Source organism: Lagopus leucura, unplaced genomic scaffold, assembly GCF_019238085.1.
Source record: "Lagopus leucura isolate 7727_CA_CO unplaced genomic scaffold, USGS_WTPT01 Super-Scaffold_100001, whole genome shotgun sequence".
Taxonomy (NCBI): Eukaryota; Metazoa; Chordata; class Aves; order Galliformes; family Phasianidae; genus Lagopus; species Lagopus leucura.
In genome coordinates this window covers 11060936-11080474 of record NW_024962262.1, presented here as the reverse complement: position 1 = coordinate 11080474, position 19539 = coordinate 11060936, and the positions used below count along the sequence as shown (strand labels likewise).

The 19539-nt window shown below is 38.2% G+C and overlaps 1 protein-coding gene across 5 annotated transcripts in view; it reads left to right on the top strand.

Annotated features, from left to right (window-relative positions):
* RNASEH2B (ribonuclease H2 subunit B) overlaps positions 1–16234 on the top strand; it is a 44825-nt gene extending 28591 nt beyond the window's left edge. For 3 of the 5 annotated variants that reach the window (XM_042866903.1, XM_042866902.1, XM_042866900.1), the window contains exons 8-11: positions 2680–2758; positions 3702–3744; positions 8412–8492; positions 10422–11093. In XM_042866903.1, coding sequence (XP_042722837.1) covers positions 2680–2758; positions 3702–3744; positions 8412–8492; positions 10422–10529 — 311 coding nt within the window. In that variant the 3' untranslated portion in view covers positions 10530–11093. Of the gene's footprint in view, positions 1–2679; positions 2759–3701; positions 3745–8411; positions 8493–10421; positions 11094–14156; positions 16113–16217 lie in introns of those variants that run through there. The other 2 variants (XM_042866905.1, XM_042866904.1) reach the window with 2 other exon arrangements.
* Positions 16235–19539: the final 3305 nt, after the last annotated feature.

The following is a 19539-nucleotide window of genomic DNA, read 5'->3' as shown; positions in this document are numbered from 1 at the left end:
TCCACTGTATGTAACAAGATGAATGACAGGAAGTCAAACAAGACCTTACTCAACACTTATTTTTAATAAGCATCATTTTCTTGCCTGATCTTTCACTGTCTTGACAGTGCAGTTTATATCTGTAGAGAATTACTTGTGTAGGAGTACTGTGAAATTTCAGTACGTTACAAATAGATTAATATTATAGTTAGCTTTTACACATGTCATAGGGCAAAAACCTAGATGTACGTAATAAGTGCAAGGAGGAAAGGAGGCAAAGTTTAAGATGTGAAACTTTAGTATTTCATTGGGAAGACAAAGAAGGTAGGTGCACAGGTATTCCTGGTGTTTGACAGGTTAGTAATGAATCAAGACTAAGTTCCAGTACCTGGAAGGCAAACAGTGATTGGGGTCAAGTGAAACTTCAGCTAGTTTGCTAATGACATCTAGCTGAGTGGTGCAGTTGATAACGGCAGAAGGAAGGGGTGCCATCCAAAGACACCTTGATAAATTCTAAAAGTGGGCCCGTGTGTAGGTAATAAGGTTCAACAAAGCAAAGTACAAGGTTTTGCATTTAGTTTGGGGTAATCCCAGGTATGTATACAGACTGGGAGAAGAAACTCCTTGAGAATAGCCCTGCTGAGAAAGATTTAGAAGTCTTGGTAGATGAAGAACTTAATGTGACCCAGCAGTGTGCACTTGCAACCCAGAATGCCAACAACATCCTAGGCTGCGTCAGAAGAGGGGTGGCCAGCAAGGTGAGGGAAGTATTTGTCCCTATCCACTCTGCCCTTATGAGGCCCCATCTGAAGTACTGCATCCGGGTCTGGGACTGACAGTACAGGAGGGATGTAGAGCTGTTGGAGTGTATCCAGAGGAGGGCCATGAAGATAGTCAGAGGTCTGGAGCACCTCCCCGATGAAGACAGGCTGAAGGAGCTAGGCTTGTTCAGTCTGATGGAGAGAAGGCTGTGGGGAGACCTCGATATGGCATTCCTGTATTTAATGGGAGGTTATAAATAGGAGGGAAATCGACTTGTTACATGGGTAGATAGTGACAGGATAAAGGGAATGGTTTTAAACTGAGAGAGGAAAGATTTAGGTTAGATTTCAGAGTGAAGTTTTTCATTGAGAGGGCGGTGAGGTGCTGGAACAGGTAACCCAGAGAAATTGTGGATTCCCCATCCCTGGTGATATTCAAGGCCAGGTTGGATGGGGCCCTGGGCAACCTGATCTGTTGCTTGATCTTGCAGTTGGTAACTCGGCCTGTGGCACAGAGGTTGGAACTTGATGATCCCTGAGGTCCCTTCCAACCCAAGCCATTCTATTAATCTAAAGGAAGTCAGTGAAGATTGCTTGAAGGCAGAAATACATTTTAAATTTTATATTTGGCTGTGATAGTAAGTAGTTGACTTGTCCTTGCCGTTCAGTCTTACAGTGCTGAGAGTGAAATGATTGGAATAATTTTCTTAGGAGATAAATTGTGCATATTAAATACAGAAGTGAAGTTGTCTTGGATTGGAATTGTTTCTTCTTCTCTCCTGACCCTGTAAAAAAAACTTAGGGAGTGACAAAAACTTGATGAATAAAGGTAGTGGAGGAAGAAGTGCAGACAGAAGATTCTGTGAATTTGATGACAGTCTGATTGAAATGCATATGTTGATGTCAGTTTGTTAATGCTCTCAGCTTCAATGCCAATTTGTACTGAGCTTTTTTAATTAAAAAATAAAAAAAAGAAAGAAACTCTCTCTCACACCTTAAAAATAGTTCTTTACCACTGAGGCAAGTTTACCATGCGCTTCTGAACTCTCTCAAGTGTGTCATATGAGCAGATAGAACTGGCGTACTGTATGTGGAATTCAGAGGTGAGATTTTAGTTTAATGTCTCTCTGGCAAATGCTTCCTGCGTGGATAAAGTTACTCCCTAGCAGCCTTGACAACAGTAAGTTTTAGAAGATCCAGCCTATGATCAGTCAGTGCTGGTGTAGAACGTGACTGGAAAAGGTCTGGTTTAGAACTTCATGTTTTAAAAGAGTCACCTTTTTTTTTTTTTTTTTTTCCTTTCTCTCAGAAAGACGTTTATAGCAGGAGTGCCCCGTACTGAGAACAGCTTCTAGTAGTTCTTATTTCCACAGATAATTATCCTGTCTTGCCAGCGATGTTTAGATAGGCCTTGGCATTTTCCATAAAGTACTGAAATTAAGTATAAGACTTTGAAATAGACTCATTGTCTCATCTAATTGTTTTCAGTTGAAGCCAGAAAATGTACTTTAGTACTGAAGGGCTTGCCAAATAATTGTAAGATCCAGATGCTTTAAAATTAATGATTGCATGTTCTGTTGAGTCAGCTTTTTACTTTTGCAGGTTTTTAAAATTTAATTTCTTCGGAAAAATACATGATATCTGGTGTTCTCTGAAAGTGAACAGTTTTTGTTAAGTACATACAGCAGATATTAATAACATGTGCTGACAAAGTGAGTGTAGTAAGTCTTTACTTTTTAACTAAACCTACAAGTGTCATGTAACATAAACTACTCAACACAGAGAACCATCACAGTGTATCCATTAGAAGTCTCTTACTGTTAGTTCAATCTTATGATTTATGGTAGTGCATACATCATGACTAAGGCAGCATGACTATATATAATGTGAATGCTCTTTTTTTTTCTTCTCTTTTCTTTTCTCTGCCCTGTTGCTGAAGACTATGTGCGATATGCCCATGGGTTAATATCAGAATATATTACTGAAGAGCTGAGCAAGGAGCTGTCAAAATACCTAGGGTAAGCATTTTGTTTCAGCTAGCTGCTAGCCACATGTGGCATATATTAATGTCCTTTTGGTCATTTCTATTGAATATTTATATCTGGTCATCAAAATTACAGTGAATAACACAATCCTACCCCTTCACATTCTGTTTAAATGTGATATTTTCAAATGTACATTGTGCCCTTCTGTGATACTGAGGACGTGGGCTGGAGGAGAGATGTAATAATACCTAAATCTCCTAAACGTCTGTTATCACAATTGCATCTGAAATGCTCAAGCAATTTATGCAATTCTAGAGGGGAATAAAAGGAAATCCAAAGAGTTAAAGCACTGTGTCCGTAATTGTGGAGCATGAATAACGCTGCCTGGAAATACAGTCCTCATCCCCAGTGCTCTTTCCTTTTTCCTAATCGCTCAGTGCTGCTGGGATTTGAGTTCACATATCTAGCCTGTGCTAACTTACACTTCTTATCTATTCTTATCAGGTGAGTCAGTGTCCTCATACTGTGTTCTTAACCAGCAGCAGTTTGCTTGGAGCGTGTCTGGGACTCAGTGTTTTCCCTTCCATTCAGATTTGCTTAGTGCATTCTCTTATTGTGGCCTATAGAAAAAATGTGCAGTTCACACCTCAGAGGCCCCATATCTTAACTTTGTTATAGTTATGTGTTAGTGCTGCTATTGTGTTAGGTACTTTATGATATCATCTTACTAAAAAACCCAAAGTTTTCAAAGGTAAGGTGGGAGTCTCCTGTTTTGGCTGCCCAGACTAAGAAATTTTAAGAGCCCATGTTTCTGGCTCTGTTTTAGTTACCTAAGGGTCCGTGAGCCATTTTTTGTAAACACATGCCATGTGTGAGCAACTGACACACAAAGCAACCACTGCTGGGGAGGAGTTAAACTTTAGGTTGTGCCATCCAGCTGTCTAAATTTATAATGTGAAGTCTTTTTGTTCTGCAGTCTTCCAGAGCATACAGTCCCAGCACCAGAGCCACCGTTGAAGGTAAGAAAGATATTGACAGATATAGTCTGTTGTAAGCTAATCTCTCTGAATTGTTGTTAAAACTGAATTAAGCCAAGCACTGGGTACAATACAATATGTAAAGTAAATTGACCTTGTAAAAATCCAGTCTGAAATAACACAAGAACATTATCATGTACTTTTATCTTTTACGTTAAGCAATATTTTGGTTGGTTTTCCAATTTGGAAAAAAAAAAAAAAAGGGGGGGGGGGGGGTGAAGAGAGAGACTTATTTTATAGTTTTGGTCAGCAATCTTTTCTTATGTGTTTTGCTCATTTAGTTTTATTGAGGTTGATGGGACAATATGACCTCATAGGTTTCTTTTTGTATGTAATTTATGAGGACCCTGAAAGGGACCTCCTGGGTCACAGATTCCCAGACAACCATGTTGGGTAATCTCTTGTACACTGACCGTTCTCCACTGTAGGATTCATTAGGATTTTTATTTCCATTACTTCTCTTGGAATTCTGTTCTATAACCTCATTCCTCTGATGCTCAGAAACCTTCCTGTAAATTCCACCTTGAATTTATTCATAGCCAATTTATTCCTCTGTGGTTTTGTGCTAACATTATTGTGTTCATTTTTTCATTGAAATGGTTCTTTTCCCTCCATAACCATTAGTTCTCTCTGTGTGTAAAGGGAAAATGCATATCCTTTCTCTTTTCATTTTGTAAATCTAAGCTTGAATTGTGGAAGATGGGTTCTCCATTTTCTCATAAATATCTCACATTTCTTTGCACCTGTTCCAAGATTGCTTGAAGACAGGTGACCAAAGTAATATAATTTTTCATGATAACATCTTTATCAATGCAATACGGTGGCATTAATCCGTTCTGGTCTTAACTGGAAGTACTGTCTCTCATCATATTTTAGAATCCCATTTGCCACTCTTACTGTGTGATGTGGCAGATATGCTGCAAACAGTTAAGACACGCATGTCTTTTTTTCTCTCCACTGCAACCCTTAGTGGATCAGCATTCAGTTTATACCTGAAATTCATACAGCCAGCTGGTAGGTAGGTACATGACCTTGTACTTCTGGACATTTCATCCATTTATAACATTTCAAGACTTGAAGGATCTTTGGCTTTTCCTTCACAGTGTTGCAAGCTCTTTAGGTAGCCATAATGGTACCCCGTGGTGTACATTCAGTAAATGTTAGCATGCTTTTATCTTTAACAATGATCATTTTGAGTATGTATTGTACATGGCACTCCATTGGTAATATTCACCAATCCCTGTGGGATCCCTTTCTGCATTATTTGCCTTTGTTTCCCTTTCACACAGATTCTTACCTACCCTAAAATCCTCATGTAATCTTAATTTTATATCATTTCAGTTACCTCAGGGGTCAGATCCTCTGGCAATCTCTTACGTTTATCGTCACCAGAAAATGTACTATCTTTGTGGAGGAGAAAAAAAAAGGCCATGTCAGTAGGCATTACCCACATTTAGTTTTTACTTAGTCTGTGTCTTTAATTGTTCTTCCTTCTTTCACTTTTTCCCCTTTTCTACTCTTCTGAGTCCTATTATTACTACTTTTCTTCTCTAATGTACGATGGATATTTTGCTGTTCTGTAGAATATAGCCCCTATCCAGTAGAATAGTTGCCAGGGTTTACTTCTGGACTTGTGATTTTTGAAGCATTCTCCCAACAGTGTCAGTGTATTGAGTTTTACTTCTGTCCTGAACAGAGAGATTTATTTTTTTCTGCTCATGTTTAACCCTTCATCTTCTTTGAAAACGAAGAGGCAAAGGATTTAACCTGTTTTAGGGTTAGACATAGATTAGTTTTAATATCTATTCATGTGTAGCAGCCATGCTTTTTTGATTCCATTTTTGCTTCTGTGGCTAAAACACCTTTTGCTGTTTGTTTTAATTTCCATCCCAAGGCCTAACTCAGCTTGACTTTTTGGCATTTTTCACTTTATCCCTGTATTACCTGACCCTAAAACAAACGTGTTTTTTTCTTGTTTTTTTTCCCATTTGTTGTAGAATTTTGCTTACTCCCAATATCTTTTAATTTGAGGAGGGTGGGGAAATGTGTGCATCTGTTCAAGTGTTTGTAGGGGCAATATTCATTTGGTTTAGTCTGACAAACTCTTTTCTTCAAGATTTATCACTTTGAGGTTGAACATCCAAAATCACTTCATCTTTTTCTTTTGCATTCAAAATGTCTTCCTCACATATCAAGCCTTCTGCTTTGGCTTTGAGAAATAGCACAGATGATTTGCACAGCTTGCCCTCTGGAATCCTAAGCCCCACTTTTGAGTTTCTTTGTCATTTAATATACAGGCACTCTGTATACTGAATATTCTGTATTCTAAAACTAGATTTCTTACTGCAGTGACCTTTCCTGCAAAGTCCCTGCTACTTACTGAAACAATGTCTAAAATAACTTTGTTTCTGGCTGGTTCAGTGACTGTTTTGCTAAGCAGTATGTCAGCTAGCACATGTAGGAATAATTGGGCCCTACTGTTATTAATAGCATTTGTTCTCCAATGTATATCTGTGGATAGAAGTTATTTCCATGTGGTTGGACAGTTGTTCTGGCTGCACAGTTACTTGGCCCTTTGATTCTGTTAAGAATTATCTTTACACATTGTAAGAAATATTAAGCACACATCATGAGCCAACTGATATTCATTAGCTGTATAAGGATGTATAAGATGTTACGACAACTATATTAAACTGCACGTGATGTACATTACATATTGTGTATGAACAGCTTTTATTCCATTGGGATAGTTCTTAGAATCTATTTTTAAAAACTGTTGTATTTCAGCAGTTGGGTTACAGAGGAAACGAGGCTTAGAACTATTCAGTTGTTGGGCAGTGAAATCTTGCTGAGGATCCCATGAATTTCCAGAGCAGGATTTGCATGATGCATCTATCTTTGCAACTTAAGGAGCTTAAAATTCTCCTTTATTTCACAACCTCAGAGGAGTGTGACTTGTACACTGAAATCGTTAGTGCATTTTTGACCATTTTTACTTGCACTGAAATTTTTCCTTGTGAGGGCAAGGTGTCTTGGCAGTCATAGTATACAATTAGTGCAAATAAAGTAGAGTATAGCGTGTATTTTCTAGTATGGTAAAGTAGTTGCACATTTGGAAATGCTGTTAAGATAAATTAGCAAGGAAGGAGAAATTTAGAAGCTTCTATGCTTGACAGAAGAAGCTATGGCAGATTCTGTCTCTTTTAGTACCAAAGTAAGCTGGATGCAGTCTGGACATTGTGATTTAATGATTAAATCAAAATTATTTGTAATCCGTATTGTAATCAAGAGTGTGCCATTGATCTTGTGTTGTAATCTTCATACTATCCAGTTTGTCAGCACAGGGAGTCTGGCCATTGGCTGTAGATAAGACAGCTTACAAAAAGAATGTGTATGCTCTACTACAGCTGAAGAGCAAATCCTTTGCTGAAATGCAAACATTTTATTAAAGTTTTAAACATTTGTTTATCAGATTCCAAAAAGAGGAGCATAGTCGTTATTCATTAGATTGTCAATTGAAAATGTAATCACAGCTCAGTAAACAGCCTCCCAGAGAGTCTGATCCAGATACCGTTGAAATCAAAAGAGAAGGCTGCTGTTGGATCTGGTTCTAAGAGCTGAGAAATCTAAGCTGCAGACCTGGTTTCAGTGCCAGAGAGAGAGAAAGCAGGGTGGGGAGTGGGGATCACAAGCTCTGTAAACAACATGAATAAAACAGGATCTTAAAATGGTACGGTACCATCCAAGTTGCTTGCAAAATCACTCTCCTTGGCACAGAAACTAGGAAGGCCATAGCTTAGATTTCACAGGATATTAAGGACAGGGTAGTAATATCAGATATATAGTAATAATAAAAATAGGACATTGTAAAATATATACAGTTTTTTTCCCCTTTTGGAAGCATACCAGAAAGTTTTCACCTTTAAACTAAGCACATGCTTACAGTTTGTGGAAAGAAATACTCATTCTTACAGCCTGATCATGTGAAGTTCTGAGAACCCTTAAGTCCTATTATTTCTGAAGCTAAAAGGCACTCAACGCATGCCGAGTCAAACTTCTCAATATACTGCTGGATTCAAATGACGAAACAGTCAGCAGAACTGTATGTCAGTGTTTCATTTTTTGCCAAACTGTAAGAACTAATTAATTTTAGAGGTTATGCACAAACAGATAAGAGACTAGATAGTGATCCACCTGTGCTGGCAGATAGCAATAATACTGGCTGGAGTGGCTGGTCCTTTACAGTTCTGTGAGATTGACAAGAGTCTGGGTTCACTGGCTGTTAGACACTGGCTTCCAACAGCTGCTCCATAAAGGTTCTCTAAATATTTAGAGTCTGACACCACAGATAAAATCATGGAAATTAGAAACTGGATTGAAGTCATTTCTGTAAGTCATTCTTCAGAGGCTGGGAAGAAATAATAGTTCTTACGACAGTGAATGATATATTCTCATTACTGTAGAGACTACAGATATGTAAAGAAGACAATTACAAAAAGAAATCTTCAGCTTTTACTGCAGATTCCTCTGTTCATTGCCAGTCCTGTTTTGGTGCTATGGTTACGTTACAAAGCCAAAGCTTAGTAACTACCATGTGTGTACATCTTAAAAGTGGTTGACAGGGCAACTTCCTCACTCTAACATTTCAGAAAAGGAAGTTATCAGATGTCCCTGTGGAAGCAGAAGAAGACTATACTAAGTTTAACAGCAGTAATCTGAAAAACAAAAAGGTAAGTAAGCCTTGCATTCGTGCATGTTCTGTTAAAGCGTAGCTTAAAGCTCAGTATTAGCACAGAGCCCCTTTTTCTCAACTCCAAAACACATTAAAAGAAAAAAATGAGGAAAAAAAAGCCTAATGTCAGATGTATGCAGCTGCATCATCATCAGCTTTCAGGCATAACTTGACTCAGGTCTTCTGTTCCATACTGAACTCTTCTAAACTGTTATTTATTTATTATTTATAGCTGTATTTTATCAGTGAACATTCCAGTGAAGCTGTTAGACTTTGACACGTGTTAAGATGCTCAGCTGATGTTTGCAAAGCTCTTTGAAATTAGTACACAATAAATCTTATGGCATAATGATTACAACTGTTATATTTTGGTTATTTGAAAAAGAGGCAAAGGTGGCAGCATGCACTTACATTCCAAGGGCTGTGAAGGCAGGTTGTATTTTAACATAGAAATATTGCTTGTGCATTTATTTATGTCAGTTTAGCACAGTTAAATCAACACTGAGCTTGATGTCTTCCAGGTCTTACACAAGTTTGGAGGCCAATTCAAATCTGAGTTCAGTGTTGCTTGCCACTGTACTATTCCTAGGAGAGCAACATAGATGTGAAAAATAGATTGTCTGTGTTTTTGCCAAGCTTGTGAGGCTTGCACTGGGTTGTTTCTTGTAGTATTGAAAGAAGATGAATCCTTCTGTGGTCCAGTGGGAGATAAGAAGTCCCTCTGTGGTGGTCTTGTGACCTTGAGGCCTTAAGGCTGACTATTCTTCATCCTTCTGCAAAGGGAAACAGCTATTGACAGATAAAACCCTTTCTCCCTTCAAATTTTTTCATATTTGGGGCACACACTAGTTTTGAAGTGAGCAGGTTGACCCCAAGTGGAGATGACGACTGGTATAAAATCTACGTTTTCCCCTTTCTCTGTTATCTACCCACTGGTTTTGAACTGAGCATAAAGGTAGACTGAGGGGAGATAATTCCTTTTAATGTTAGATACGATAATGAAGCACACTGATGAGAGATTCTGGGAAAGAAAGATTAGCTCTTGGGTTCCATATGGTATAGTATTCTTTTCCTTTTTTAAAGCACTCTTCATGTTTGTACAGCAGCGTGATCATACTGTAGTTGCCTATCTCCATCTTATCCATAACCTTCTAGCTGATCTCAAGTAGTGTAATTATGAAGTCCCGCAGTCTGAGAAATATCATAAAGAAAGGACAATGCAAAGTTTTCTTAATAGGGAAAACACCTAGAGATTTAAAAATAATGTTTTTAAAATGTAAGAAAGAAATGAGGTCAGCACTGTCTAAAAATAAATAAATAAATACCTCATAAAATTTGTTTTAGGTGTAGAAGTCTGGGAAGTTGTCCCACTGGCCTCAAAGTGCTTTGCAAATGTTGGTTACCTTCTTCATTCTCAGTCCTTCCATTTCTTTTCTCTTTATTTCACTGCACGTGAAGAATTTGATAATAAATCAGTGTGAATTATTCATCATCAGTAATGCAAGGCTGTAATTCAGCCTGCTGACAGCATAATCATGAGATTGAGTCGGAGGGTACAGTATGCATCTGTTATATTGCATGCATTATTCCTCTTAATGTACACTCAGGGATTATCCAAAAGTAAACGTTCGAGTTGGGATATCTCATTCTGCAGAAAGGAAAGATGTTTCACCTCCTTTTCCTTGTAATTGATTCTCTGTCTTTGTCTGAGGCTAAGCAATTTATGACAAGTATTTTTCTGATGGAATAATCTCAAATTTGTTTTGTAAGGTTTTTTTCTCCCTACAATTTAAAGCCTGCATAACACTATCTTAGTAAAAATGTAATTCAACTTCTTACTTGACTTGTATATTTAGGAGCTTGTACCTTATACTCCCCTCCTACGGGCATGCTTTTTAACTTGTTCTGTTCGTCATTTCACTCACAGACAAACAGCAAGATGTCTGCAGCTCAGAAGGCTCTGGCCAAAGTTGATAAGAGTGGAATGAAATCCATTTCTTCTTTTTTTAGCTCCAAACCTAAAGCATCAAAATGAACACTTGTTCTTGAAAAAGTTTTATATAGTGGTTACTTTTACATTAAGCTATCTTTTGTTTGTTTGCTTGGTTTTTTGTTACTAGTTTATTTGAGACATGTCTGCGTCTGTGGTGGAGTGTGATGAAGGTATCTGTGGGACTGCTGTTGTCTCAGTATTATGGTGAAATTCCAGCCTGGAATTAGCACATACCATACAGTGCAGCCATATTAATTCGTCTTCTAGGGCAACCTCAGTCAGTGTCACCACAGAGTTTTGTCATTGCACTCCATTCTGGCCTGGAGACATGCCCTTTCCTGTGACAAATGTTAAAGGAGAGGATTTTTGTTCATTAGGAAGATCATTTCTTGAAACGCTCTGGAGGTTTTTACTCAGTATAACACCCAAATGGGGTGGCATAATCAGATTTCTATGTGGATGAGAATCTAAGGGCTGAAGTAAGCATCACCGTTAGTGCCAGTTTATCAAGGCAAAGATATATTGGGATTTTGGTTTTGAATATGCTGGAAACAATTGTGATAAATTTCAACATCCATGTAATGCAATAAAGTGCTTTATGTAACAGTTTGTGTTTATTGTTTTTGCTGTATGTTTCAGGGGTTGGGTTAGCCTTAAAGACATTCCTTGTGGACTTTTGGTATTTTTCAGTGTGTGAATTGTAATCCTTAATGAATTACAATGTTGCTGTGGACTTCAATGATAAATCTCTTAACACATAGTAATATAGGAATATTTTATGTTTAGTTCCAAGGTGTATAGGTCCTTACGAAAGTAATTAAGGGAAGATTTACTTGAAGACAGCAGTGTACATTTGAAAAAGCCTATGTGGTGTTGGATGCAAAATTATAAATGTTGAGTATCTTAGGTAAGATTTAAGTTTATGAAGACCTGCACATAGTTGGACTATTATATGAACATATAACTCACTCTTGTGTGTATTCTTTCCTCATTGTAAGGAATTCCTGTATTGTACAGAGGGATATAGCTATGTACTATGATGCAACCTTTACATTTCACAGAATGAAAAAATGAAGTCACTGGGATTGTTTGTATAGATGTAGCCAGTCCTGCAGAGCTGGAAGAAACCAAGCATTAAGCATTTCATGGGCTGCACCATTACTGTGGTTGAGCTGCAATGCTTTAAAGAGACGGACGATCTTAACATCATTCTTTGCTACTTGAGCTCAGTAGAGAATCTACTTAAATCCCTTGATAATAGGGATTTTTAGAGAAAATGTGACTGCCATTTTCCCATTTCAGACCTACTTGCCTTTTACAGCCCTTGTGCTACAGAGGTATCTGTTAGGTTTAAGAGCTCTGCGGTGTTCTTTTCCAAACAGAAGTGAATGTAAAACTGTGCTGTGCGTTGTATGCTGTTTTGTAGTTGCTGTTGGCATCTGTAGGCCTTTCAAAACAGTGTTTTTTCAAAGCTGTGCTTGTAAATAGGCAAATACATGGAATTATCTCTGATTGCAAAGATACTTATTTCACCATTGAGCCTTCTCAATGAAGCTGGAACAAGGAACAAATGTAGAGTTAATTCTCCCACTTTGTCCAAACTGAATCATCTAGGCCAAGAATGACATTCTTTAGAATAAATAAACGGTTTTCAGGCATTCTGAAGAATCATTTCTATGTCTTCCTTATTTCTGGAAGACAGTTTGTAGTATTTCTCAGTATACATCCAAACAGTAATGTGTGATTCAGATGCAGACACTTCATTGATTTTTAAGCTTAGAGAAATTCCTATTATACCACACTGCCTTGCTCTTCAGGTGTCTTTAGCAAAGTATCAGCAGCTTTGTCAGTAGAGCTGCCTGTTTTGACATTAACTATTAGATAAGCTTAAAAAATAATAGTAAGTGCCATTGTGATAATTTTTGATGTGCACTACTTCGTGAATTTCCATCTTGCCTTTTTTTTTTCTACCTTACTTGTCTGCACTAGAAGTGAAAACAAACCCTGTAGCAGACGTGTTTGTTTATCCAGAGGTTTTTCTTACTATGAGTTGGAAAGAAAAGCACTCAATGAGCCCAGAATGAGCAACTGCAGTTGTGAACTTGGAAGGGTTGGGTTTTGAAAAGCATTCAACTTAGCCCAGTGGTTTATTTTGAGAATAAAAGATGCCTTCCAAATTGGTATCAGTAGAAAAAAGGATGCACCACTGATGAAGCCTTTTGAAGAACACTAATGAAAGTGCAGGATAGTGTAATGAAAATAGAACAAATGGGCACTTATTGTCATGTTAATGGTGAAGCTTTCTGCAGTAAGCAACATCTTAAGGATTATGTTTTGGAAAATGAGAGGAAAGAAACTGCATCTCTAAAGAGAGGGCCCATTCTGAGCATTGGAAAATTTTGAGAAAGGAAGCAAGCATGGGATGGGAATTTCAGCGGAAAAACACGAATGGGAGAGATTTACAGAAGAAACAAGCCGTGAAGTGGGACAGATAGATAATATTTTTTATTCTAAATATATAAATCTGCTACTTTTGGTATTTTTTTTAATAGTTTTGGAAATGCATCAACCTGTTCATTGACTGAACAATTTGAGAACATTTCTTCTAAGAAAAGAATCCTATTTCTCTGTCAGACTTTAGGACAGAAGGGCAGTCCTGATACAGGTGGAAGACTTTTGTGGACTTCTGATCTGAGCTTTTCTTTTTTTCTTTCTCTAAACATAGCTTTCACATCAATCTCTGCATGTAAGAAATAGTCTTCTGTATGTGCATGTGCTGTGCTTTAGTTTGTCACATCTCAACTTCAGCTGACTGCTATACTGTAACTTAGAGCAACTGACGTTTGATTAGTTACTGTGCCTTTGAGCAGAAATTTGTGCATGACAGAGGAACATGAGCCATTTCCAAGAGCCATTACAGCTTTCATGTGAAAACAAAACTCTTTTCCTGTTAGGAAAGAATGTAATACATTTAGTAACTTTGAAACCTTCTTAACGTGTAGCTGTAAGAAGTTATGAAGAACACGTGGTGCCAAATACATAAAACAATATTTCCTACCACAATGAGGATTTAAATATAGTTACTGTGACTGGCCAGCAGTAGCACTCGGTCATCATGAAGTGCTGCTTTGCTGTTTCTTGCTTCTTAGCTTAGTTTGGGACAATATGCCAGCACCATTCAGAAATGTGGTCTAACTTTATTGCTCTTTCAGAATTAGCATGCTGTTTCTACACACTCATGTAAATATCTGATGAGTTGTGATCCTTTTATTGTAGTTGGTTTTGGATTAAGCTGCTCTTGTAGTCCCACTCTCTTAAGACTTCGCATTGCAAACAGACTGACATCAGTGAGCATGGAAAACTTCATATGGAAATAAAGCACTGACTTGGGGATATATCAGGGTGGGACTTGCACATCATTTTCAGTCTGAAGTAATAAAATCATTTCTATTTGTAGGAGTGACAATTGATGATTTGGTATTTTTCAGTGAAAATGATGGCACAAAATGATGGTAGTATTTGCATTCACATCTGAAATTTAAAAGAGTTAGCGATTCTTTCAAGTATTAATTGCATCTGACTTCGTGGCTTTTAGAGACAAAGTAAATGCATGGATGCTTATTTGAATAGATTAATTCTTATGCCTAGGATTTTTTCTTTTCTTTTTAGATGCCTGCACAAAAACATCCAAAGAAGAAATGAAAGAAGCGTAAGGAGACTTGCTAATATTATTTTAACTTGCCATAATCTCAAACCAGCTTTTAAAGGCTTTTTTAGTGCACTTTCTGAAAATAAATGCTTGAAGTTAGATGTGCCCTGTTCCAAGAAAAAGCAAATCTCAGCAGATTAACATTGTTAAATATGCGGTGTGTTAAACATACAGTGCTTCAGATTTTATAGCTTATCCACTATTGGTCTATCGGGCCCTTCCAGGAAAGCACTTACAAGCATGCCTAATGTTAAGCACATGAGCAGTGATCTTCAAGTCAGCAGTGTTGTTCGTGTGGATAAGTGCTTTGCTGGACCAGGGCCTAAAGTCCTGTTAGGTGCTGAGCATCCTGATCCATATCCAGCAAAGCACTTATGTCTATGCTTATCTTGAAGTGGAAGAGCTGGTCTAACTAATATTTGTGCATTAGTGTTTGCCATAAAACCTCTCTTGGCACGGTGACTCACATGCTTAAAGTTAAGCACTTGCCTATGTATTTTGCAAGATCAGACCAACAGCATCCTTGAGCAATTCCTATATAATTACTTGATTTTGTATGAACTTTCTATTTTCTGGTTGTTTTTAACAGAGCAAATGATTTTAGTGGCCATAATTTCAAGATTTAGAAGCTGCGTAGCAAAATGCTTTGTGCAATTTCCACATTTATATTTCAAATTTTAGTCACATTCAACAAAATACTTTTAGACTAAAAGTCCAATTGTTCAGATTTAAAATCATCAAAAAATGAAAAATGTTGATTTTTTATATTTTAAGGACGTTTCAACTTTTTTTTGATAAGAGTTATTTCACTGAACTTAATCTGAATGATTTTGTCCAACCAACCGTGTTCTGGTATCCAGAATAGGTTACCTAGGTCTGTCTGTGTGAGCAGGCTGATTCTTGAGGTGCTAAGGTTGGGCTAGGGGGTGTGTTCCGAGGGGCTAATGGAGGAGCTGTAGTTCTATTTTTTTCTTCCTGGCAGAATGAAACCTAAACATGATTAAATCAACATGTACTTTTTTTAATGTTGAGAACAAAGCTGAAACCTATGTAGTCCTTTAGGTAAAAACAAAAAATAAGAGACACTTCATTATATTATTGTTGTGGATGTGTACAAGATATTTTCCATGGGGTGAACTTCAACCGAAACATCAACCAGAGTTCACATAAAACAAGGAGGAAATGGATGCTAATGAGATCCGTAATGATAGGCCACATGCAGGCTGACATTTTTAACTTAAATAACTTTATCAAACTGCCTTTGTTTTTTTTTTTGTTTTTTTTTTTTGTTTTGTTTTGTTTTGTTTTTTTTTTGTTACAGAACTGTTAAAAGTAATGAGGGACACGATTTTAAACATCATGTCTATATATTTTAACTGTGAACCCAGTTCACTGTGATACCTACAGCAAGCGACCAAAATGTTCTGCAAATCTTGAATGTGTTTGAGGCATTCTAGATCAGAAATCAAGAGATGCTTTGCTTCCACAAAATTTACCCGACTTCAGGTCAAACAAGAACATCCAGAAGAGTTTATTAGGACATTCCTGAAATCTAAAAGATGAAGAGGCATTGGTGTATTCAATTTTCCCTTGCATTTATGATTATGTTTGTTTCAAAATGGGAGAGAACTGAACTGTGAACTGTTTAGAAATCAAGTATGAAAGGAAATATAATCTGAATGTTCATTTGAGAAATTTGCACTGAATTCTTTGTTATTTTCACACTTGTCTAGTTCAGAAGTGTTCACTGTCCCTTTTCAAGGAAAAAAGAAAATGTATTTTAGTTTCCTAGGCAGTAATGCATGAATATTAAATGGGTCCAAGATGAAATTTATGTTTTTCTAACTTGTATTCAAAAAAGTACTTGATGTAAAAATAAGGCTATATGTTTCAGAAAACTTGTTCTATTTTTTATTTCTATTTTTTATTTCTGATTTTACTTATCATTCATGTGCAAAAAAAAAAAAAAAAAGAAATAAATACTTTTTTACTCATTTGTTGATTATTTATTAATTTCACAGAGAAATACGAAGAGAAATGCAGTTCCATCAGAGTACAAATTCCCCTGGTCTCTGTAAGCTCATCAGTATTTCTCGGACTGAGGTGAAGGAAAAAAATGAGTCCTGAAATAGGTACAAATCTAAAAATGTGATAAGACAGAATCAGTGATGCAGTTACTTTAATCCTTGAGGACTTTACAGTCAGTCTGGTGAAAACCCATCTGTGTGTACGTGTAGTTGGTGGCCGAAGCACTTTGGCCATTTTGATTTTCACGAGTGCTTTTTGTGGGTGATTGTGTGTTTTTTTCTTGTTGGTTTTGTTGTTTTTATTTCTAATTTTTAGTTGTTTGTTTGTTTGTTTTTCCTGTTATTGGTTTTGGGTTGGTTTGGGTTTTTTGTGTCTTTTTTTTTTTTTTTTTTTTTTTTGTGTGTGTGTGTGTGTGTGTGGTGGTGTTTTTGTTTTGTAGAGAATATTCAGACTCAAAGTAAAAGCAGTTCCTCAGTCATTATGTAATTCTGGTTTCACTAATTGTATCTGGTTTCACAGTATTGACATGAGGCTGCAGGGCTCTTAGACTTACTGCCATTTCTTTTGCAAAATCCAGAGAACAAGGGACAACACAAATGTAGAGGGGGTTTTTTGTGCTTTGTTTGGCTGGGGTTTTTTTTGGTTGTCGTTTTTGTTTGGGGTTTTTGGGTTGTTTTGTTGGTTTTTTTTCAATTAGGTTGGCTTATTAGAATCATAGAATCATAGAATCACCAAGGTTGGAAAAGACCTAAAAGATCATCCAGTCCAACCGTTCACCTATTACCAACAGCTCCTACTAAACCATGTCCCTCAACACAACATCCAGCCTTTCCTTGAACACCCCCAGGCTCGGTGATTCCACCACCTCCCTGGGCAGTCCATTCCAGTGCCTGACCACCCTTTCTGAAAAGTAATACTTCCTCATGTCCAGCCTGAATCTCCCCTGCCGTAGCTTGAAACCATTCCCCCTGGTCCTATCACTAATGACACGAGAGAAGAGGCCGACCCCCAGCTCACTACAACCTCCCTTCAGGCAGTTACAGAGAGCAATGAGGTCTCCCCTGAGCCTCCTCTTCTCCAGGCTGAACATTCCCAGTTCCTTCAGCCTCTCCTCATACGGCCTGTGTTCCAGACCCCTCACCAGCTTTGTTGCCCTCCTTTGAACACGTTCCAGGGCCTCAATATCTTTCTTGCAGTGAGGGGCCCAAAACTGGACACAGTACTCGATTGGTATTAATGAGAACCAAGCATGGAAAGCCTTAAGGTTTATACTGTTTCAAACCCATCACCTGCCAGCAGTCTTCTGCTGAAACAGAATGACCAGTGCTAAGGACAAAGCATATAAGGCAGCTTCTATCTAAATGTGAAATGGCATTTACACTGCTAAGTTTAATACAGACAGTTTGCAAAGTAATGCAAAGACTGAAAAATGTCATAGCTCAAGTGTCAAAGCTTAGCTCTCTAGTATCTCTGTGCCCAACTCAAATCTTCTGGGGTCTGTCATGTCACAAATGGCCATACTTTTTCCAAAGCTCCCTTTTCAAAATGTATTTGGTTGCAAAGCAAGCGATGTTATCCCAGCTAAGCCATGCCTCTGTGAGATTTAGCAATTTTCTAAAAAGGAGAGCTAATTGAAAATTGAAAAGGTATACATTAAAATCCAGCTTCTTGTTTGGGTGTATGTTCACTGAATGAGCATTCATTGTGTTCATCCTTTGCTTTTTCACTCTGACTGAGGGCTTGGTTCTTTTTCCAAAGATGCTAACTTGGTACAGCCTCATCCTTCCTTGACTTCAAGCTAGCCAAGCAAACTGATTTAGAATAGGCACCTACATTTATGAAGACAGCCAAAATCTAAGGTTTCCCCAACCCTGCTGGTAATGTGGAGCTGGTCCTGGTGTGAATGGAACCACCAACCACTTCCATGAGTCTCACTCTTGAAGTCCCTGTGCAGTTGACCTTACTAGGCATTCTTCATAAACTGTCACATTTGATTTCGTGATAGCTGATGATCTTTCTAATCTTAGCCAATCCAACATCAGAGAAGCTGAGCAGAAAGTACTGAGATTGGTAGCTAGTGATAAAGCAGTGATCTTTGAAAGGGCCTGCTGAGGGAGGCCAACAGGGAAGCTGGGGAGAGACTTGTTAGAAGGGCATGTAGTGACAATATGAGGGGAAATGCTTTTAAAGTGGAAGAGGGTAGATATATACTAGATATTAGGAAGAAGTTCTTTACTTTGAGGGTGGTGAGACACTGGAACAGGTTGCCCAGAGCAGCTGTGCGTGCTCCCTCCCTGGAAGCTTTGAGCAACCTGGTCTAGAGGGAGGTGTTCCTGCCTATAGCAGCGGATTGGAACTAGATGATCTTAAATGTCCCTTCCAACCCAAACCATTCTATTCTATTCTATGAAGTAAGCCACTAAGGACTCATTTCACTTCATTTTAAACGCCTGCAAGTTAAATCTCAACACAGTTTCTCCATTATTAATAGGGAGCATCCTGAAAAGGTGACTGTATTCCAGGAAGAATCATCCACTGGAAAATGGCTCTTTCTCATGTGTAGTAAGATGAGCCTGGACAACTATGTGTGCTTGCACACAACATTTGCAGGTGGTTGTCCTCAGCATCTCCGTAGTATCTTCAAGAGTGGGAGTCAATCGTGTATTTGAGGAATTGAATGTAACCTCCAGGCTAGATGGATCAGGCTCTGAAGATCTCTTTGGCTTTCCATTAAATACTGTGCCCAGGCATCCAGGTGGCCAGCCGTATTGTGGGGGGCATTGAGCACAGCACTGCCAACCGGGCGAGGGAAGGGACTGTCCACTCTGCACTGCGCTGGAACAGCCTCACCTCCAGTACTATGTGCAGTTTTGAGCACCACAGTACAAAAAGGACATAAAGCCATTAGAGAGTGTCCAAAGGAGGACTACAGAGATGGTGAGAGTTCTGGAGGGGAAGACATATGAGGAGTGCCTGAGGTGCCTTAGTTTGTTACTTCCTCCCTGCCTCACAATTTACTATTTCGTGATTGTAAGGGCAACATTTGCTAGTGCTTATTTTGGAGTTCACTCTCCAATGCCTGAAACGTTCCCACCAGCCCACAAGGAAGCACTGAGAAACTGAACTAAGCTGTTTGCTTAGCATGTAAGCAATGAAAGTAGGCAAGTTTATCCATGCGCCCTTTTCCAGACATGCTTGCGACTGATTTTAAGGAGTTTTAGCCCCTTAATTTCCAGTTATCGTTTCTCAGCTGTTAACTGCCCCCCACCCCTCTGGCTGTGATGCTGTGAAGTATTGGTGAGGTACATCCAGGCT